At 52.0% G+C, this 23,505-nt stretch overlaps 1 protein-coding gene across 2 annotated transcripts in view; it reads left to right on the forward strand.

The window, feature by feature from the left end:
* Positions 1 to 6,989: 6,989 nt before the first annotated feature.
* Positions 6,990 to 23,505, forward strand: part of nrg3a (neuregulin 3a) — a 564,733-nt gene continuing 548,217 nt past the window's right edge. For both annotated transcript variants that reach the window (XM_072436249.1, XM_072436248.1), the window contains exon 1: positions 6,990 to 8,031. In XM_072436249.1, coding sequence (XP_072292350.1) covers positions 7,302 to 8,031 — 730 coding nt within the window. In that variant the 5' untranslated portion in view covers positions 6,990 to 7,301. The remainder of the gene's footprint in view (positions 8,032 to 23,505) is intronic.

Below are 23,505 nucleotides of genomic sequence, written 5' to 3' on the forward strand. Positions count from 1 at the left end.
TCTCCCCCTCCCTCTCTCCTCCCCCTCCTCTCTCCCTCCTCCTCTCTCCCCCTCCCTCTCTCTCCTCCTGTCTCCCCCTCCCTCTCTCCTCCTCCTCCTGTCTCCCCCTCCCTCTCTCCTCCTCCTCCTCTCTCCTCCTGTCTCCCCCTCCCTCTCTCCTCCTCCTCCTCCTCCTCTCTCCCTCCTCCTCTCTCCTCCTCCTCCCTCCCTCCTCCTCTCTCCCCCTCCCTCTCTCTCCTCCTGTCTCCCCCTCCCTCTCTCCTCCTCTCTCCTCCTACTGTCTCCCCCTCCTCTCTCCTCCTCCTCTCTCACCCTCCCTCTCCTCCTCCTCTCTCCTCCTACTGTCTCCCCCTCCTCTCTCCTCCTCCTCCTCTCTCCCTCCTCCTCTCTCCCCCTCCCTCTCTCTCCTCCTGTCTCCCCCTCCCTCTCCTCCTCCTCTCTCCTCCTACTGTCTCCTCCTCCTCCTCTCTCCTCTCTCCCTCCTCCTCTCTCCCCCTCCCTCTCTCTCCTCCTCCTCTCTCCTCCTGTCTCCCCCTCCCTCTCTCCTCCTGTCTCCCCCTCCCTCTCCTCCTACTGTCTCCCCCTCCTCTCTCCTCCTCCTCTCTCCCTCCTCCTCTCTCCCCCTCCCTCTCTCTCCTCCTCCTCTCTCCTCCTGTCTCCCCCTCCCTCTCCCCCTCCTCTCTCCTCCTCCTCTCTCCCTCCTCCTCTCTCCCCCTCCCTCTCTCTCCTCCTGTCTCCCCCTCCCTCTCTCCCCCTCCTCCTCTCTCCCCCTCCCTCTCTCCTCCTCCTCCTCTCTCCCCCTCCCTCTCTCCTCCTCCTCCTCTCTCCTCCTCCTCCTCTCTCCCTCCTCCTCTCTCCCTCCTCCTCTCTCCTCCTACTGTCTCCCCCTCCTCTCTCCTCCTCCTCTCTCCTCTCTCCCTCCTCCTCTCTCCCCCTCCTCTCTCCCTCCTCCTCTCTCCCTCCTCCTCTCTCCTCCTCTCTCCCCCTCCCTCTCTCTCCTCCTGTCTCCCCCTCCCTCTCTCCTCCTCCTCCTCTCTCCTCCTCCTTTCTCCCTCCTCCTCTCTCCCCCTCCTCTCTCCCCCTCCTCTCTCCCTCCTCCTCTCTCCCTCCTCCTCTCTCCTCCTCTCTCCCCCTCCTCCTCTCTCCTCCTGTCTCCCCCTCCCTCTCCCTCCTCCTCTCTCCCCCTCCTCCTCTCTCCTCCTGTCTCCCCCTCCTCTCTCCCCCTCCTCTCTCCTCCTCCTCTCTCCTCTCTCCCCCTCCTTTCTCCCTCCTCCTCTCTCCCCCTCCTCTCTCCCCCTCCTCTCTCCCTCCTCTTCTCTCCCCCTCCTCTCTCCCTCCTCCTCTCTCCCCCTCCTCCTCTCCCCCTCCTCTCTCCCTCCTCCTCTCTCCTCCTCCCTCTCTCTCCTCCTGTCTCCCCCTCCCTCTCTCCTCCTCCTCCTTTCTCCCTCCTCCTCTCTCCCCCTCCTCTCTCCCCCTCCTCTCCCTCCTCCTCCTCTCTCCTCCTGTCTCCCCCTCCTCTCTCCCCCTCCTCTCTCCTCCTCCTCTCTCCTCTCTCCCTCCTCCTCTCTCCCCCTCCTTTCTCCCTCCTCCTCTCTCCCCCTCCTCTCTCCCCCTCCTCTCTCCCTCCTCCTCTCTCCCCCTCCTCTCTCCCTCCTCCTCTCTCCCCCTCCTCTCTCCCTCCTCCTCTCTCCTCCTCTCTCCTCCTACTGTCTCCCCCTCCTCTCTCCTCCTCCTCTCTCCTCTCTCTCTCCTCCTCTCTCCCCCTCCCTCTCTCTCCTCCTGTCTCCCCCTCCCTCTCTAGTCCTCCTCCTCTCTCCTCCTCCTTTCTCCCTCCTCCTCTCTCCCCCTCCTCTCCCCCTCCTCCTCTCTCCTCCTGTCTCCCCCTCCCTCTCCCTCCTCCTCTCTCCCCCTCCTCCTCTCTCCTCCTGTCTCCCCCTCCTCTCTCCTCTCCTCTCTCCCTCCTCCTCTCTCCCCCTCCTTTCTCCCTCCTCCTCTCTCCCCCTCCTCTCTCCCCCTCCTCTCTCCCTCCTCCTCTCTCCCCCTCCTCTCTCCCTCCTCCTTTCTCCCCCTCCTCCTCTCTCCCTCCTCCTCTCTCCCCCTCCTCTCTCCCTCCTCCTCTCTCCCCCTCCCTCTCTCTCCTCCTGTCTCCCCCTCCCTCTCTCCTCCTCCTCCTTTCTCCCTCCTCCTCTCTCCCCCTCCTCTCCCCCTCCTCCTCTCTCCTCCTGTCTCCCCCTCCCTCTCCCTCCTCCTCTCTCCCCCTCCTCCTCTCTCCTCCTGTCTTCCCCTCCTCTCTCCCCCTCCTCTCTCCTCTCTCCCTCCTCCTCTCTCCCCCTCCTCTCTCCCCCTCCTCTCTCCCTCCTCCTCTCTCCCCCTCCTCTCTCCCTCCTCCTCTCTCCCCCTCCTCCTCTCCCCCTCCTCTCTCCCTCCTCCTCTCTCCTCCTCTCTCCCCCTCCCTCTCTCTCCTCCTGTCTCCCCCTCCCTCTCTCCTCCTCCTCTCTCCCCCTCCTCTCTCCCCCTCCTCTCCCCCTCCTCCTCTCTCCTCCTGTCTCCCCCTCCCTCTCCCTCCTCCTCTCTCCCCCTCCTCCTCTCTCCTCCTGTCTCCCCCTCCTCTCTCCCCCTCCTCTCTCCTCCTCCTCTCTCCCCCTCCTTTCTCCCTCCTCCTCTCTCCCCCTCCTCTCTCCCTCCTCCTCTCTCCCCCTCCTCTCTCCCTCCTCCTCCCTCCTCCTCTCTCCCCCTCCTCCTCTCTCCTCCTTTCTCCCCCTCCCTCTCCCCCTCCTCTCTCCCTCCTCCTCTCTCCCCCTCCCTCTCTCCCCCTCCTCCTCTCTCCTCCTCCTCTCTCCTCCTCCTCCTCTCTCCCTCCTCCTCTCTCCCTCCTCCTCTCTCCCCCTCCTCTCTCCCTCCTCCACTCTCCCTCCTCCTCTCTCCCTCCTCCTCTCTCCCCCTCCCTCTCTCTCCTCCTGTCTCCCCCTCCCTCTCTCCTCCTCCTCCTCTCTCCCCCTCCTCTCTCCCCCTCCTCTCCCCCTCCTCCTCTCTCCTCCTGTCTCCCCCTCCCTCTCTCCTCCTGTCTCCCCCTCCCTCTCCTCCTACTGTCTCCCCCTCCTCTCTCCTCCTCCTCTCTCCCTCCTCCTCTCTCCCCCTCCTCTCTCCCCCTCCTCTCTCCTCCTGGCTCCCTCTCTCCTCTTCCTCTCTCCCCCTCCCTCTCTCCTCCTGTCTCCCCCTCCCTCTCTCCTCCCCCTCCTCTCTCCCTCCTCCTCTCTCCCCCTCCCTCTCTCTCCTCCTCCTCTCTCCTCCTGTCTCCCCCTCCCTCTCTCCTCCTGTCTCCCCCTCCCTCTCCTCCTACTGTCTCCCCCTCCTCTCTCCCCCTCCTCTCTCCTCCTCCCTCTCCCCCTCCTCTCTCCCTCCTCCTCTCTCCCCCTCCCACTCTCTCCTCCTGTCTCCCCCTCCCTCTCTCCCCCTCCTCCTCTCTCCCCCTCCCTCTCTCCCCCTCCCTCTCTCTCCTCCTCCTCTCTCCTCCTGTCTCCCCCTCCCTCTCTCCTCCTGTCTCCCCCTCCCTCTCCTCCTACTGTCTCCCCCTCCTCTCTCCTCCTCCTCTCTCCCCCCTCCTCTCTCCCCCTCCCTCTCTCTCCTCCTCCTCTCTCCTCCTGTCTCCCCCTCCCTCTCCCCCTCCTCTCTCCCTCCTCCTCTCTCCCCCTCCCTCTCTCTCCTCCTCCTCTCTCCTCCTGTCTCCCCCTCCCTCTCCCCCTCCTCTCTCCCTCCTCCTCTCTCCCCCTCCCTCTCTCTCCTCCTGTCTCCCCCTCCCTCTCTCCCCCTCCCTCTCTCCTCCCCCTCCTCTCTCCCCCTCCTCTCTCCCCCTCCTCTCCCCCTCCTCCTCTCTCCCCCTCCCTCTCTCCTCCCCCTCCTCTCTCCCTCCTCCTCTCTCCCCCTCCTCTCTCCCTCCTCCTCTCTCCCCCTCCTCCTCTCTCCTCCTCTCTCCCCCTCCTCCTCTCCCCCTCCTCTCTCCCTCCTCCTCTCTCCTCCTCTCTCCCCCTCCCTCTCTCCTCCTCCTCCTTTCTCCCTCCTCCTCTCTCCCCCTCCTCTCTCCCCCTCCTCTCCCTCCTCCTCCTCTCTCCTCCTGTCTCCCCCTCCTCTCTCCCCCTCCTCTCTCCTCCTCCTCTCTCCTCTCTCCCTCCTCCTCTCTCCCCCTCCTTTCTCCCTCCTCCTCTCTCCTCCTCCTCTCTCCCCCTCCTCTCTCCCTCCTCCTCTCTCCCCCTCCTCTCTCCCTCCTCCTCTCTCCCCCTCCTCCTCTCTCCTCCTCTCTCCTCCTACTGTCTCCCCCTCCTCTCTCCTCCTCCTCTCTCCTCTCTCCCCCTCCTTTCTCCCTCCTCCTCTCTCCCCCTCCTCTCTCCCCCTCCTCTCTCCTCCTCCTCTCTCCCTCCTCCTCTCTCCCCCTCCCTCTCTCTCCTCCTGTCTCCCCCTCCCTCTCTCCCCCTCCTCCTCTCTCCCCCTCCTCCTCTCTCCCCCTCCTCCTCCCTCCTCCTCCTCTCTCCTCCTCCTCCTCTCTCCCTCCTCCTCTCTCCCTCCTCCTCTCTCCTCCTCTCTCCTCCTACTGTCTCCCCCTCCTCTCTCCTCCTCCTCTCTCCTCCTCTCTCCTCCTCTCTCCCCCTCCCTCTCTCTCCTCCTGTCTCCCCCTCCCTCTCTAGTCCTCCTCCTCTCTCCTCCTCCTTTCTCCCTCCTCCTCTCTCCCCCTCCTCCTCTCTCCTCCTGTCTCCCCCTCCCTCTCCCTCCTCCTCTCTCCCCCTCCTCCTCTCTCCTCCTGTCTCCCCCTCCTCTCTCCTCTCCTCTCTCCCTCCTCCTCTCTCCCCCTCCTCTCTCCCCCTCCTCTCTCCCCCTCCTCTCTCCCTCCTCCTCTCTCCCCCTCCTCTCCCCCTCCTCCTCTCTCCCTCCTCCTCTCTCCCCCTCCTCTCTCCCTCCTCCTCTCTCCCCCTCCCTCTCTCTCCTCCTGTCTCCCCCTCCCTCTCTCCTCCTCCTCCTTTCTCCCTCCTCCTCTCTCCCCCTCCTCTCCCCCTCCTCCTCTCTCCTCCTGTCTCCCCCTCCCTCTCCCTCCTCCTTTCTCCCCCTCCTCCTCTCTCCTCCTGTCTTCCCCTCCTCTCTCCCCCTCCTCTCTCCTCTCTCCCTCCTCCTCTCTCCCCCTCCTCTCTCCCTCCTCCTCTCTCCCCCTCCTCTCTCCCTCCTCCTCTCTCCCCCTCCTCTCTCCCTCCTCCTCTCTCCCCCTCCTCCTCTCCCCCTCCTCTCTCCTCCTCTCTCCCCCTCCCTCTCTCTCCTCCTGTCTCCCCCTCCCTCTCTCCTCCTCCTCTCTCCTCCTCCTCTCTCCCCCTCCTCTCTCCCCCTCCTCTCCCCCTCCTCCTCTCTCCTCCTGTCTCCCCCTCCCTCTCCCTCCTCCTCTCTCCCCCTCCTCCTCTCTCCTCCTGTCTCCCCCACCTCTCTCCCCCTCCTCTCTCCTCCTCCTCTCTCCCTCCTCCTCTCTCCCCCTCCTCTCTCCCTCCTCCTCTCTCCCCCTCCTCTCTCCCTCCTCCTCTCTCCCCCTCCTCCTCTCTCCTCCTTTCTCCCCCTCCCTCTCCCCCTCCTCTCTCCCCCCTCCTCTCTCCCCCTCCCTCTCTCCCCCTCCTCCTCTCTCCCCCTCCCTCTCTCCTCCTCCTCTCTCCTCCTCCTCCTCTCTCCCTCCTCCTCTCTCCTCCTCTCTCCTCCTACTGTCTCCCCCTCCTCTCTCCCTCCTCCTCTCTCCCTCCTCCTCTCTCCCCCTCCTCTCTCCCTCCTCCTCTCTCCCTCCTCCTCTCTCCCTCCTCCTCTCTCCTCCTCTCTCCTCCTACTGTCTCCCCCTCCTCTCTCCCTCCTCCTCTCTCCCTCCTCCTCTCTCCCCCTCCTCTCTCCCTCCTCCTCTCTCCCTCCTCCTCTCTCCCCCTCCCTCTCTCTCCTCCTCTCTCCCCCTCCTCTCTCCCTCCTCCTCTCTCCCTCCTCCTCTCTCCCTCCTCCTCTCTCCTCCTCTCTCCTCCTACTGTCTCCCCCTCCTCTCTCCCTCCTCCTCTCTCCCTCCTCCTCTCTCCCCCTCCTCTCTCCCTCCTCCTCTCTCCCTCCTCCTCTCTCCCCCTCCCTCTCTCTCCTCCTCTCTCCCCCTCCTCCTCTCTCCTCCTGTCTCCCCCTCCCTCACTCGTCGGTGCTTGCGTATGTTGCGTGCATCCGTGTGTCGGCAGAGCGTCTTGCGGGAGTCAGTTGCGGGACTGGACGCTGGTGATGGTGTGATGCTGTTGGAAGGATCTCCGCACCACGGGACGTCTCTCCCGCCGTCACACCGGGCGCTGCCGGGGCTTGTGTTGCGCCAATGTCGCTGCAAGTTTTCCAGCGCGACGCGGCTCGTGGATCCATCTGGATGAAGGGCATCCGGGGATAAAAGAACAAATGCGCAGAAATCCGAGCAGCGAGGCTGAAGCGCGTGCGGGACGCACCTGGAGCTGTTGTGCGGCTCAGGACTGACCTCCTTCTGTTCGGCCCGTGGTCGGTGGGTACGGGATGTGCGGGGCTGGAAGCACCTGCTTGATGCGGTATTGGATTGAACGCACAGCTCGGGGAAATCTGATCCAGGAGCAGCCGTCGCAGTCGCAGTAGATTTCCCTCCGCGGCGTGACAACACCCTTCAGGCTGAAGCCGCGCTGTGGCGCACGCGGCGGACGCAGTGACTGTCGTGGAGGATTCTTCACTTCACAATCATCCAAAAGAAACAACATCGTGTGGATTGTACAGTTCAACTTTCACTCTTCAACGCACCAAGAAGCTGTGCCATCCAAGCCAGACATGGAAGGATTATATTTTGAGTACATTTTTTTATATAAATACATATAAATAAATCAATATATATCTGTATGTATATATATATATATATATATATATATAAATATATCTCTATATATTTGAGTGTGCATCTGAAGCTCCCCCTTCTGCCCATGCACAGATCTTCCCTCTCTCCTTCTGTCACAGATAGAGCTCTTCTTCTTCCATTTTCCCTGCTCCTGAACTTGCCGTTTGGATTCTCCTGTAACTCTCTACCCTCACTACTAATTTACATATTCTAAAATATCCCTGTGCTTTTGTATAGCTGTGTTTTATCGTGCGTTAGTGTCAGTGTTTGCATGCATCTCTTGGACTACTCTTGCTTTTGGATTTAACATGTCCGAACAAGGATTATAACACAATCTATTTATTGCTGTGTATTTCTGGAACCATATTGCCACCTACTACTGATGCCAACCCAACACCTGGATTAATCCCCAATGAGCCACAACGGACGACAGGGCAGGATGAGCGAGGCGGCAGGGGCAGGGGCAGTCATCCTGGAGGAGCCGGAAATTTCGGCCACTAATTCTGGGGCACGAGGTGAGAGCCAAAACCAAGAGCGGGCATTGTTTTTCCGCTGCCCGCTCTGGCCGCGGCAGCAGACGTGGCTCTGCGTGGTCCCCTTGCTTATCGGTTTCATTGGCTTGGGACTGAGCCTGATGCTGCTTAAATGGATTGTGGTGGGAACAGTGCGGGATTATGTGCCGACAGACCTGGTGGATGCTAACCGGATAGGGCAGGATCCAATCTTCCTCTCCAAGCCCAGTGGGATTCCCAAAAGCGGTGATACTTCTACTACAACTACTGCCACCACCACGACTGTCACCACGACTACAGCAGAGGGAGGGGACCCACCTGCCAAAACAGTGGGGAGAGCCAGGACTCGCCTAACCGCAACCACCACTGCCGTCAACCACAGAGGGGGCGGAGCGTACGGAAGCCAAGTCACCCAGAGGAATCCTGGGAACCGTAATGGACGCCATGGTTTTACTACAACCACTGCAGGGCCCAGAAGCACCCACAGCGCTGGGGCAGGTACGGCCAGCTCGCCGCCGCACAAGCCCACAGTGCTCCACGACCAAACGGCCATGTGGACCCCGGAACACACTACCACAGAGGCTGCTGTTACCATGACGACCTCGCGCAGCCATGGACACCACAAAACACGTAAGTCATGCGATTTTGATATCTTTGCGGAGCTTGAAATTCCATGCTGGTAACTTTGTAAAGTCTTTGGGAATGAGAGCGCTGCGAGGCCGGTTTGGAACATTTGAGGCCGCGAGGGCCAAGCTAGCATCACTGCTACTGTAAAGCCCTCCCAACTGTTGTGATGGCAACCATGAATTATTCAGCTGTTTGATGGATTCACTCAGCTTTCCGGCTGCATCACAAGTTCAATTTGATTCTCGGTGACTTTCAACAGTAGAAAATGGCTGAAGTGTTTGGATGTAAGAAGTCGGCTGAAGCAAAGAGGGTGTGGTGATGTCACAGGGAACACCAAAACTACAGCTTTACTCTTCTTTACAGGTGCATTGTGTAAGCTTTCTGCTTGTCTCATTGTCTTCCTGTCTCCATGATGTTATTGCTTGGCCTGGAATATTCCATAGTATGGCATTCATGAATTACTGAAAAATACCTTAAATAATACACATTCCACTTGCTACAGAACATTACATGGAAAGACACACACACACACACAGACACACACACACAGACACACACACACACACAGACACACACACACAGACACACACACAGACACACACACACACACACACACACACACAGACATACACACACACACACACACACACACACACACAGACACACACACACACACACAGACACACACACACACACACACACACACACACACACAGACACACACACACACACACAGACACACACACAGACACACACACACACACACACACACACACACACACAGACACACAGACACACACACACACACACACACAGACACACACACACACACACACAGACACACAGACACACACACACACACACACACAGACACACACACACACACACACACACACACACACACAGACACACACACAGACACACACACACACACACACACACACAGACACACACACAGACACACACACACACACACAGACACACACACAGACACACACACACACACACACACAGACACACACACACACACACAGACACACACACACACACACACACACACACACACACACACACACACACACACACACAGCCTGGTCATTCCCACTGGTCATTTCTTGCAAATATATAGTAAAGTGCTATATAAGTGCTGTGCTCAAACGGGCTCAGCACAGACCACCTTCTGCCTCATGTCTGAAGACCCCATAACAGCATCATCCCACAGCCAGACGTCATCTTTGGACCTCTTTTGTACGTGTGCAGGCTTCATAAACGAGGCATATAAGGATAAACTGCCTTGTCTTGTAATTACTGAACATCTTTTGTGTGAATTGTAGAGACCTTATGTTTCCAGTTGAAACATGGCTATTGATGAAATATTGCATGTGTTGTGTGATATTGTGCAGCCCGAGTATAGACCCAGTGATTGCATGGATCCTAATATTGGCAAAATAATCCAGTCAAATAACTCGTGACTTCCTTTTTGAACGAGGACATGTTGTAGTCCCAAAGACGCTTGTTTTGATGCTGCTGATGTGTTTTTGGTGTTGACATTCTTCTACGACTTCTGTAATCTCAAATGCTCCTATTGCACGTCAAACCAACTGATAACACTAGCTTGTGCTTGATGATGACGAACGCTAACGGCGCCCTGCTGCTTTTTGAATTGAACATGTCATAAAATGTCTCATATCAAAGTGCAATTTTCTCAAACACACACTTGATGATGGAAGAACAGTGTGCGCAGCAGAGAACCAAGATTATAGAGGAACATTATTGACTACATGGAAAAGCGAGCCCACAGCGGCCCACAGCGGCCCACAGCGGCCCACAGCCTGGGCCCTGGGCTGTGGAGGTGGCACAGAACACAGCTGCTAGGTCACAGCTAATCTCAGAGTGTGGGATAATCTACCGTTTCCTTTACGCTTCTGCTCATAATCGCATGATATCTTTATGCATAATTGCTTGATTAAGTGTTAAAATGAGCTGCTAATTGTTTTCAGTGATGGCTCCGCAGTACTCCATCTTATAGGTGTAGCTCTGGTCTTACTGTAGATACATAGATACATGTTCTTTGTTAATCCCAAGGGAACTTGAGTTTATCAGTGGCACGAGCAGACACAGAGAGCCTCTCCGTCACAGAGGACAGAGGAGCGCTCCCTGTAGGGGCCTCGCCCCCTGTAGGTAGGGCCCTCGCCCCCTGTAGGGGCCTCGCCCCCTGTAGGTAGGGCCCTCGCCCCCTGTAGGGGCCTCGCCCCCTGTAGGTAGGGCCCTCGCCCCCTGTAGGGGCCTCGCCCCCTGTAGGTAGGGCCCTCGCCCCCTGTAGGTAGGGCCCTCGGCCCTCGCCCCCTGTAGGTAGGGCCCTCGCCCCCTGTAGGTAGGGCCCTCGGCCCTCGCCCCCTGTAGGTAGGGCCCTCGCCCCCTGTAGGGCCCTCGGCCCTCGCCCCCTGTAGGGCCCTCGCCCCCTGTAAGTAGGGGCCTCGCCCCCTGTAGGGGCCTCACCCCCTGTAGGGGCCTCGCCCCCTGTAGGTAGGGGCCTCGCCCCCTGTAGGTAGGGGCCTCGCCCCCTGTAGGGGCCTCGCCCCCTGTAGGTAGGGGCCTCGCCCCCTGTAGGGGCCTCGCCCCCTGTAGGTAGGGGCCTCGCCCCCTGTAGGTAGGGGCCTCGCCCTCATCCCCCTCCAAAGATGGCAATGTCGTCTGAGAAAACTCAAGTATATATTTTGTTTCATGTACACAGACAACTCAAAGTGCTTTACAGAATTAAATACTAAAGTTCACATACAATTATATTATATAAACAATTACGACTCTATTACTTAATGCTTTATGCAAATAACTAGAAATTTCATGTTTAAAAATCTCCTTCTTTTACATTTATTTTTGTTGCTGAAAAATTAAAGGTGGAATGGACGATTTTTTTCAGCAATTTTTGTATCATATTTCCTCGTGTTGTGGATAAATCATTTGTCCTGCCACGTATCAATCATAAAACGCACCTGTCGCTCACCTGCAGCCGCGTCAGGCTCGTCCCACGTTTCCGCGTGCCTAAGCGCATGGATCTATCATAATATAGTTCCCTCAGTGTACGGGGCAAAATGAAGACGGAGAAAGACAGTTGGAGCTGACGCAGAAGTGGACAGAAATCTACGGGAGACGAGAGATGTGATGTGATCCGTTGCGCTAATAAACAAACGCACGTGTGTGTTGTATCAGTCCACACGGGGGAGTGGCATGAGCACGGGGGAGGGGCATGAGCACTTCCACCTGCGTTCTCAAATCGCCAAAAAATTGTCCATACCGCCTTTAACTTAAATCCCAGAGTAATCAACGTGGGCGTGACGTCAGAATATTAATGAGCACTACAAATGTCCCGGATGAACATGCACGCCCCCTTCAGGCCGTCAGGGAAATAACATGGGAAAATGGCAGAACAACAGCGACTTCGACAGATAATCTCACTCAAATTGATGAAAGATGACGTCCCAAGAGCGAAGCTGAAACACGTAAAGTAGAGGACAATCTGAACTAGTTGAAGCGATGTTTACTGTGCAGAGCACGTTGTATTAGCAGAAAGAAGGCTGAACTTGTTTGAAGACTTTCAGCGTCTTCATCTAGACTCTCTCTCCTCGGTTCACAACAAGTCAGATTTTTGAACATTACGACATGGCATTTGTAAGTGTTTGCGGAACACGGTAAACTTATAGAGGTGGGAGCGTGACCACCTGCACCGCTGCCTGTGGCTGGAGCCCCGTGTATAAGTTTACCGTGTTCCGCACTATAAAACTGGTTGTAGCCTATGCAAGTCAAAACAACACTGACACTCACTGTCACTATTATTTATTGTCATGTTTATGACTTGCAACTCACCTGTTCGTTGCAAGCGGTTGCTGGGATAGGATTTGGGTCAGATGTTGGTCCATATCCTCCTACAAAGTGTTTTGAACAGATGTAGCTGCTCCTCCTAGTTTTCCCGATGTGGAAATGTTCTTTAGGTCTGCCACGCCCGTATCCACAAGTGACATTTGTCCCTTTTCCTCGTCAGCTTCAGGAAAGTTTTGAACCAAACGCCCGTCATTTCAGGTTTATCTGCGTAGCGAGCATCACTTTTACACCTTCCACAGCAGCAGAGTTTGTGCTAAACGTCTTTGTGGAACAAATGAGTCGATTCTGGGTCGTAATAATCAGTTTTGACCGTCGCTTTATGACGTGTTTTCAATGGGAATTGAGCCTCGCAGTTTACATTGTCTGACTTCCGGGTACGCGCTGTTGGCGCGGTGACGTCACATGGCTATTTTTAGCTCGCCCGCGGAGCGCTATTTAAAGCATGTTTTTTTTAAATTATTTTTATTTTTGTATGTTTTTATTGCATTAACCTGTTACCACCCACCTGTCCGCCGGCGAACATTTTCTATGTCTCAAATATTCTCTTACATCATCACTTTTATTTCCGTGGTCAATACCAGCAAGCCATACATCATTTTAAAGCTTATTTTCTCAACAAAACGAATATGTCATTGATTTACATTGAATAATATGCCCCAAGAAGCAATTGCCAATAGTTTGTGAGAAAGTCTCAACTTTTACAAACGCATGTCCTGTTTGCTGTTTATGACGGACGAAACGGCTTTAATTCTGTTCATCCTTGTGCTCAGTCTGTCCGTAAGGAACCATTGAAAAACAATATCCACTTGTATTTTTCCTGAAGTTTTCCGATTTCGAGATATTGTCAAGTAAACAAACTTTTCTTCGTTTCTCGCTGGACGAGAATGCGCTTGTCCGGCGCATTTCTCCGTCCATAACAAATGACCTGTTTGACTTATACGATAGTGTTTGACATCGATCTCTTCCTTAGACTGTTACCTACAGAATGAGACCATCCACCAATTTTTCTGTCACCGGGTTTGTTTGCTACAGCCTCCGGAGGAAAAAAATGCGGCGCTTCCGAAGCGCGCGTCCATCTTTGTTTTTAGCCCTTAGCTTCTGCTAACAGGCAGGCAGAGACTTTGAGTGACATATTATTCTAGCCAATGAGGAGAGCTTTTTCCTGATAGGCGGGACAAAGGGCTTATTGACACAGAATCTTCTGTATTCTCGTGCGTAAAGCTCCGGGAAGGCTGTAAAGAGCCAGATTTCTCGGCAGGATTTTGCGCATAACGTTTTCTGATTTTATTAGCCTTTTGGACGTACATTTTGTTAGATATATTTATTATTATACCAACACAAAAAAAAAAAAAAAAAAAAAAAAAAATTATATATATATATATATATATATATATATATATATATATATATATATATATATACATATATATATTTTTTAACCTCTATATGGGAAATTCATGGGTAAACTCATATTTACACATTTTCACATTCATTGTTTTCAGCAGTTATAATAGGTATTAGTGGCCTACAAAACATCAAAATGTATGTTTTATGATCATAGGAGCTAAAATTGTAATAAAACAGTTTGGCACAGTTGGCACATATTTGGATCACTTGTTCCAAATATACTTTTTGATACTAAAAGGTCAAAGCACCAAAATGCCTGTTCTAGAGATCTGAAACTTTACATTTATTCATGTACAGTGAACAGCATAAACACACAATGAAGTATGTCATGCTCAGGACCATTACACATGGACAATATTCAGGCGAGACTAAAAAAGGATGTTTTGTTCATGTTTGTGCGTCTGTAGTGTAAGTTCTGAAGCCCTGACAGTGTGACATGTGCACATCTGCAGAAACTAGAAGGCCTAAGCTTTCCCATGATGCATCACACTCACATGTGGAACGTAAGATCCTCTTTTAATAAGCAATGACATGTGGGTCTGACCAGTGTGCACAGGGCGAAAATAGGTGGGTGGAAACAGGTTAACAATGTATAAACGGTGTTGTTACTTAGAACAGGCTTGGACCTCCACAAACCTGACTCGTACTTGACCCAGAGGAGGTCGTATCTATCATAAACACATGTGACAGGCTTGTCTTTTTTGGTCTCCTAGTTTTGTGTTGTCCCAGGACAAATGTGACCCTCGTCCCAGGACAAATGTGACCCTCGTCCCAGGACAAATGTGACCCTCGTCCCAGGACAAATGTGAGCCTCCGTCCCAGGACAAATGTGAGCCCCCGTCCCAGGACAAATGTGACCCTCGTCCCAGGACAAATTTGAGCCCTCGTCCCAGGACAAATGTGAGCCCTCGTCCCAGGACAAATGTGAGCCCTCGTCCCAGGACAAATGTGACCCTCGTCCCAGGACAAATGTGACCCTCGTCCCAGGACAAATGTGACCCTCGTCCCAGGACAAATGTGACCCTCGTCCCAGGACAAATGTGAGCCTCCGTCCCAGGACAAATGTGAGCCCCCGTCCCAGGACAAATGTGACCCTCGTCCCAGGACAAATTTGAGCCCTCGTCCCAGGACAAATGTGAGCCCTCGTCCCAGGACAAATGTGAGCCCTCGTCCCAGGACAAATGTGACCCTCGTCCCAGGACAAATGTGACCCTCGTCCCAGGACAAATGTGACCCTCGTCCCAGGACAAATGTGAGCCTCCGTCCCAGGACAAATGTGAGCCCCCGTCCCAGGACAAATGTGACCCTCGTCCCAGGACAAATTTGAGCCCTCGTCCCAGGACAAATGTGAGCCCTCGTCCCAGGACAAATGTGACCCTCGTCCCAGGACAAATGTGACCCTCGTCCCAGGACAAATGTGACCCTCGTCCCAGGACAAATGTGAGCCCCCGTCCCAGGACAAATGTGACCCTCGTCCCAGGACAAATGTGAGCCCCCGTCCCAGGACAAATGTGACCCTCGTCCCAGGACAAATTTGAGCCCCCGTCCCAGGACAAATTTGAGCCCCCGTCCCAGGACAAATGTGAGCCCCCGTCCCAGGACAAATGTGACCCTCGTCCCAGGACAAATGTGACCCTCGTCCCAGGACAAATGTGACCCTCGTCCCAGGACAAATGTGAGCCCCCGTCCCAGGACAAATGTGAGCCCCCGTCCCAGGACAAATGTGACCCTCGTCCCAGGACAAATGTGAGCCCCCGTCCCAGGACAAATGTGACCCTCGTCCCAGGACAAATGTGAGCCCCCGTCCCAGGACAAATGTGAGCCCCCGTCCCAGGACAAATGTGACCCTCGTCCCAGGACAAATGTGACCCTCGTCCCAGGACAAATGTGACCCTCGTCCCAGGACAAATGTGAGCCCCCGTCCCAGGACAAATGTGACCCTCGTCCCAGGACAAATGTGAGCCCCCGTCCCAGGACAAATGTGACCCTCGTCCCAGGACAAATGTGAGCCCCCGTCCCAGGACAAATGTGAGCCCCCGTCCCAGGACAAATGTGACCCTCGTCCCAGGACAAATGTGAGCCCCCGTCCCAGGACAAATGTGACCCTCGTCCCAGGACAAATGTGAGCCCCCGTCCCAGGACAAATGTGAGCCCCCGTCCCAGGACAAATGTGACCCTCGTCCCAGGACAAATGTGAGCCCCCGTCCCAGGACAAATGTGAGCCCCCGTCCCAGGACAAATGTGAGCCCCCGTCCCAGGACAAATGTGACCCTCGTCCCAGGACAAATGTGAGCCCCCGTCCCAGGACAAATGTGACCCTCGTCCCAGGACAAATGTGAGCCCCCGTCCCAGGACAAATGTGAGCCCCCGTCCCAGGACAAATGTGACCCTCGTCCCAGGACAAATGTGACCCTCGTCCCAGGACAAATGTGACCCTCGTCCCAGGACAAATGTGAGCCCCCGTCCCAGGACAAATGTGACCCTCGTCCCAGGACAAATGTGAGCCCCCGTCCCAGGACAAATGTGACCCTCGTCCCAGGACAAATGTGACCCTCGTCCCAGGACAAATGTGAGCCCCCGTCCCAGGACAAATGTGAGCCTCGTCCCAGGACAAATGACAAAGGATTATCTTATCTTATGATTGAACTTATGATTTAATTTACCAAGCTTAAATATTCTGCTAAATTAATTTTTGAGCCTCTATAATGCTGATATTTTTAAAAAAATATAGCTAGAGCTGTGATTTGTCTCATTCACAGTTGCTGGAGTAAAAGTGAACGTGCCGTTTCCATAGAGACATAAAGATCAGGCTCATCTATCAAACTGTTCATGTGACAGAGAAAACAAACTCCCCCAAACATGCTTATTTCTCATCTGTAACAGGTTTGTATGTCACACGTGTGTATGTCACACGTGTGTATGTCACACGTGTGACATACACACGTGTGTATGTCACATGTGTGTATGTAACATGTGTGTATGTAACATGTGTGTATGTAACATGTGTGTATGTAACATGTGTGTATGTAACATGTGTGTATGTAACAGGTGTGTATGTAACATGTGTGTATGTAACATGTGTGTATGTAACATGTGTGTATGTAACAGGTGTGTATGTAACATGTGTGTATGTAACATGTGTGTATGTAACAGGTGTGTATGTAACATGTGTGTATGTAACATGTGTGTATGTAACATGTGTGTATGTAACATGTGTGTATGTAACAGGTTTGTATGTAACAGGTGTGTATGTAACATGTGTGTATGTAACATGTGTGTATGTAACATGTGTGTATGTAACACGTGTGTATGTAACACGTGTGTATGTAACGCGTGTGTATGTAACGCGTGTGTATGTAACGCGTGTGTATGTAACATGTGTGTATGTAACACGTGTGTATGTAACAGGTTTGTATGTAACAGGTTTGTATGTAACAGGTTTGTATGTAACAGGTTTGTATGTAACGTGTATGTAACATGTGTGTATGTAACATGTGTGTATGTAACACGTGTGTATGTAACGCGTGTGTATGTAACGCGTGTGTATGTAACAGGTTTGTATGTAACGTGTATGTAACATGTGTGTATGTAACATGTGTGTATGTAACACGTGTGTATGTAACGCGTGTGTATGTAACGCGTGTGTATGTAACGCGTGTGTATGTAACGCGTGTGTATGTAACGCGTGTGTATGTAACAGGTTTGTATGTAACATGTGTGTATGTAACACGTGTGTATGTAACAGGTTTGTATGTAACGTGTATGTAACATGTGTGTATGTAACATGTTCGTATGTAACAGACATTGTCAACACCAGTTACACAACAACAAGACTAAGGTGTCACTTATGTAGTTCCATAAGCTTTAATATATAATATTATAGAACAAGAGTTAGATTGAAAGGTTAACATGTGGAAGTATTGAAGTATTGAAGTGAATTCAAGTACGTGTTGGTGGTGACGGCGACACATTCATCATGTCCACGGCCCAAAGCGCATTCGCATATGTAACATCCCCATCGCCCAGGGCCTTCTGCTCATTGGAAACATGAAATTTGTAGCTTTTTTATTATTCGCTCTAGAAAAATCCACAAAACATTTATCATTTTCCTCTATAAATTAGTCTTGGTGAAGAGTGGAAAGTCATTCTCTCCGAGTGCGAGTGGAAAAGTACTCAATCCTGTGATAGATATCCAGGGAAAATGCCAGTCGTCCGTCGATGGAAAAGTTGAGGCGGTTCGATATTTCCTGCCATGTCGACGCCCACCCACTCACGGCTTTGATTTGAAAAGGCCGTCATTTCCACATTAGCCTCCATCATGCTGTTGGCAGCAGCTCAAGCGCTAATAGAAGCGCCTTCATTGAGCTGATCAGACCATCTGTGACGACCACCCTGGACATGTCCAAATCATGATGGACATGAATGATAGCTCTCGCACCGGGACATGGCTGTACCCCAGTGTGTGGGGACATGGATGTACCCCAGTGTGAGAGGGGACATGTATGTACCCCAGTGTGAGGGGACATGTATGTACCCCAGTGTGAGGGGACATGGATGTACCCCAGTGTGAGGGGACATGTATGTACCCCAGTGTGAGGGGACATGGATGTACCCCAGTGTGAGGGGACATGGATGTACCCCAGTGTGAGGGGACATGTATGTACCCCAGTGTGAGGGGACATGGATGTACCCCAGTGTGAGGGGACATGGATGTACCCCAGTGTGTGAGGGGACATGGATGTACCCCAGTGTGTGAGGGGACATGGATGTACCCCAGTGTGTGAGGGGACATGTATGTACCCTAGTGTGTGAGGGGACATGGATGTACCCCAGTGTGAGGGGACATGGATGTACCCCAGTGTGTGAGGGGACATGGATGTACCCCAGTGTGTGAGGGGACATGGATGTACCCCAGTGTGTGAGGGGACATGGATGTACCCCAGTGTGTGAGGGGACATGGATGTACCCCAGTGTGAGAGGGGACATGGATGTACCCCAGTGTGAGAGGGGACATGGATGTACCCCAGTGTGAGAGGGGACATGGATGTACCCGAGTGTGAGGGGACATGGATGTACCCCAGTGTGAGGGGACATGTATGTACCCCAGTGTGAGGGGACATGGATGTACCCCAGTGTGAGGGGACATGGATGTACCCCAGTGTGAGGGGACATGTGTGCCACAGGAGAGAGTACAGTGAACTCTGCAGGAGGACGATGCAGGTGGAAGGCTCGATGTGCTTAAGCTCTACTCACTTCTGAAAGACACTATGTTGAGTTGATTCTTTCCTGGTCCACGTTCAAACACAAGACGGGGCCCTCACGGAGGAAGGGGCCCTCACGGAGGAAGGGGCCCTCACGGAGGAAGGGGCCCCCACGGAGGAAGGGGCCCTCACGGAGGTAGGGGCCCTCACGGAGCCCTTTCCCTGCTCAAAGCTGCACAAAGGTCAAACATGTCAGCTCATGGTGAAAAGCACCCTGCTTCCAGTGTCTACACTTTAGATTAAGGTTATGTCAGGCAGGTTGTTCCTCCAGACACGGGGAGAACATGCATGTGCACCTCACATTTAAGGGGAAAATGTCCAGTGAAAATACATTTGAATGTTTATGAATGTTTATGACGGGGTACCAAACATGCGGGCGCAGCCCGCATGTTTGGTACCCCGTCGCCCCTGGCAAGTACAGTGAACTAGCCCATGCCGAAGGCATGGATCATGCATACTTACTCCTACTATGACAGAAATAGTAAACAATGAGTGAATGGGCATAGCCCATTCACTCATTGTTGACAACAGCAGCGCGAAGCGCTGCATTCCTCCAAAAACCCTCCTGGCATCGTCCCGTACGCGAGAATCCATGCCGCAGGCATGGGCCATGCTTGTATCTGCTCAAATCAATGGAAGTCTATGGGGAGTGGGCGGGGCATCCCGACGGAATAGGGAGTGACGAGCGCGTAAGCGCTCGTAATGATGATTCCACCCCATGGCGGCATCGGGAAGGCTTAGAGCTTTCAAACGATGTATAATTTGTTGTTATAGTGGAAACGGCCATATTGTTTTTGCTAAAAATATTATTAGGCCCGAGCGCCACAAGCTGGCGAGAGGCCTATTAATCTCGTAAGGCCGTGCGAAGCACGGCTGCGAAAGTGCGCACGTAGTGCGCACGAAATCGAGCGCGAAGCGCTCGCCCACTTCCAAACACTCACTAACGCACTCCTTCACTCATGCACGCCCCGTGCATACTAATTAGTAGTAGGAAAATGGAACATTACCGTTGTAAACGGGCGAAGCCCGTGCAAAAGTGCGCACTAAACGAGCACTTTACATTCATCCCCATATAAAGCACTCATTTGCCCTAAGTAGCTCACGAATACGTTCCCCATCTCTTGCATGTTCCGTGCATATAAGCATGTAATGCAAAACTTGAACATTATTACTGTATAGAGGGCCAAAAACACAAAGTGGGCGGAGCCCACTCAAAATTAACGAAAGTACCCGTCAGTGACCAGGGACCCACACCATGAGGTAGAAAATGTATAGTTTATGATATTTGAAAAATGGGAAACATTGTTTTCGCATCGGAATATTATTCTTTCTTCTTCTCGGGACCAACCCCCCTATTTTTCACCCAGTGAACATTGACGAAAAGTCACAAAAATGTTCACACCTCTAAAAATCGTGCCTCTCTACATTCTGGCTATTTCCCTTTTCTAAAACAAAAAAAACTGGCTCGTCAGCGCCCCCAAATGTACCAAAAATGCATTGAGAGATGGGAAATGACCCAAAAAAAATCTGATCGTAGAATCATGAAATTTGGCGCCGAGGTAGATGGTGACAAGAGAAGTAAAAAATATTATTACGGCAACGCCGTCCACCCAACCAAATGTCGCCCATATTGGTTCAAAAATGGCTAAACATGACTTCGGAGTTTTTCCAAACGTCGTACTTTTACGAACTCCTCCCAGGGCGTTGGCTCTAAAAAGCTGAAATTTGGTGAAAATGCTACTGAGGAGTGGGACATCAAAAGTTATCCAAATTTCATTGATACCTCTCACGGTCTGTGTGCGGCGAAGCCGCAAACTGTAGCTAGAATTTCAGAAATCTCCCTTATTTAAAATTTCTGCCGTTTGCGCAGATAAAGTCCGAATTGCGTCAAATTAGAATCAGTTGTTAAACTCTTTGCCCTAAACCTACTTGAAGTGAAATAAATTCATTTGGCGCCACAGCGCCCCCTACAGATTTTATATGGAGGTTAAATGTTTAGTTTTGCGAAATTATATGAAATTTGACACACAACTCAATTTTGGCAACCGCATCAAAAAAGTCAATGAGACCCATGTCATAATTGTTATGGCGTTGCCGTAACGATGACCGAAACCTTTCATGTTATTCCAATGGGGAAATCGCCAGAACATGTTTACACTTTAGACTTTCACAAACTCCTCCCAGGGCGTTAGACATATTAACCTGAAATTTGGTGAGACTCATCTTCAGGACCATCAAAAGTTATCCACATTTTCATTCAAAGAGTCACGGTGTCTGTGCGGCAAAGCCGCACATTTTGCCAAGAATTCAAAATAAAATAGCTTTTTGATGGTAAAACAAAGGGGAGAAGATGTGACAGCGTCACAGATTCAGCAGTAGGCGTAATGAAAGGACAATTGGGGCGCGCTAGCGCCCCCTCCTCTTGCGGCGTGGCGGCGGTGTGGCGAGGGCCGATCATTGCCGCTTGCGGCTATATTTTTTATTGTTCTTCTTCAGCGCTTTGAACTCTAATTTGACCCCCTGAACATGCTCAAAAACTCACCAAACTTTGCCCAAAATTCAGAATCGGCAAAGAAATTTCTTTTTTCTGGGCCATTTTTTTTTTCGTTAAAAAATGGCGCGACAGCGCCACAGACAAAAGTCAAAATACATTGCGCCTATGGGAGGCGCCCCGAGGTCAACTTTGGCGTAAAGCTACGAAATTCGGGACACGCATTCCTCTCCTGAGTTAGCCATTTTGTTCACGTCAAACTTTGACAAACTCCTCCTAGGGCGTTTTGCCCACCGACTTCAAAATCGGCGTACGTCCTCTGGACAAGTGGGGCATCTAAAGTTATTCAATTTTTTGAGATGCCTTTTACGGTCTGTGTGCGGCGCAGCCGCAAAGTTGGACAACTTATTTTGGAATATTGCAGATCTAAAAATTGCTCCCATTTGATCAAAACAAGTCCGATTAGGACCAAATTTGAATCAGTTGTTAAACTTTCTAGTTTGGACCAGTTTAGGCTGACAAAATTGAAATGGCCGCGATAGCGCCCCCTACAGAGTGACCTTTAAATTAACATTGAAGGTCAAAAATTAGTTTTACCAAAATTGTCTAAACTTTACCCAAAATTCTATTTTGCCGTCCCGATCACAAAAGCCAAACACAAAAATGCCTAATTTTTTACGGCGTAGTCGTAGCGATGACAGAAACTTCCCATGTTATCCCTATGGGAAAACCGCTAAATCTCTCAAATTACCACATTTTTATGTTTTACACTCCTCCTAGTGTGTTTTGCCCACCAACCTCAAAATCGGTGTACGTCCTCTAGACAAGTGGTGCATCTAAAGTTATCCAAATATTAAGGATAGCTTTTACGGTCTCTGTGCGACGGAGCCGCAAACGTTTCCCAGAATTCTGACTATTTGGCCTTCAGAGTGGCCTATAAACAATAGAGTTTTCCCAAGTGACATGATATTTTGCACAAAATTCTAATTTGCCATCCTGATCATACAAGTATGAGAGCCAAAGTCATATTTTGTACGGCATAACCGACAGAAACATCCCATGTTATCTTTATGGGAAACTCGCAAAATCGCTCAAATCACCACATTTTTACGCTTCACACTTTAACAAACTCCTCCTAGGGCGATTGTCCGATCAAACTCATATTTGGGAAAAATCATCTACACAAGCGGGGCATCAAAAGTTATCCATATTTTGATTTTAAGTGCTACGGTCTCTGTGCCGTGGAGCTGCAAATATACTGTCACAAATGGGAAAAACGCCAAATCCTTGAAATGTTCACATTTACGCTTCACACTTTAACAAACTCCTCCTAGTGCGTTTGGCCCACCAATCTCAAAATCGGTGTACCTCCTCTAGACAAGTGGGGCATCTAAAGTTATTCAAATTTTATGGATAACATTTACGGTCTCTGTGCAGCTGAGCCGCAAACTTTTCGCAGAATTTGGACTATTTGGCCTTCAGAGTGGCCTATAAACAAGAGTTTTTCCAAATGACATGACATTTTGCACACAATTCTCATTTGCCATCCCCAAATTAAAAGTATGGGAGCCAAAGTCATATTTGGTAAAGCGTAGCCGTAGCGATGACAGAAACATCCCATGTTATCCCTATGGGAAAACCGCAAAATCGCTCAAATCACCACATTTTTATGCTTCACACTTTAATGAACTCCTCCGTGGGCAATAGCTCGATCAAGCTTTACTTTGGGAAATATCATCTACACAAGCGCGGCATCAAAAGTTATCCATATTTTTATTCCAAGTGCTACGGTCTCTGTGCGGCGGACCCGCAAATATATGTCAGAAATGGGAAAACAGCGAAATCTCTGAAATGTTCACATTTGCGCTTCACACTTTAACAAACTCCTCTAAGGGCAATAGCTCGATCAAGCTCATATTTGGGGAAAATCATCTAAACAAGCGGGGCATCAAAACTTATCCATATTTTTATTCCAAGTGTCACGGTCTCTGTGTGGCGGACCCGCACATTTGACCGACATTTGTGTTCATTTGCACTGGATTTGCCATGTCCAATGTGTCGCCGTCTGTCAAGTTCTTTTTTAATTCAACACAATAAGGGCGCCATCTTTATCAAGTCGAAAGCGCAGAGTCGGAAGGCCGGCGGCCCGCAAGGGCCGTTGGATGCCGCTTGCGGCTTTAATTTTGTTGTGTTTTGTTAGTTTAGTGCCTCTTGTTGTGTGAAGCACTTTGACTTACTGTGTACGACTTGTGCTCCAAATGAACAGCACCTGATTTCAAATGCAGCGCCAATGGTCCTTACAAACCCCTGGAATAGTTCAAATGCAGCGCCAATGGTCCTTACAAACCCCTGGAATAGTTCAAATGCAGCGCTAATGGTCCTTACAAACCCCTGGAATAGTTCAAATGCAGCGCCAATGGTCCTTACAAACCCCTGGAA

Source organism: Eucyclogobius newberryi, unplaced genomic scaffold, assembly GCF_026437365.1.
Source record: "Eucyclogobius newberryi isolate DKJ021-1_F unplaced genomic scaffold, fEucNew1.0.hap1 SCAF_8, whole genome shotgun sequence".
NCBI lineage: Eukaryota > Metazoa > Chordata > Actinopteri > Gobiiformes > Gobiidae > Eucyclogobius > Eucyclogobius newberryi.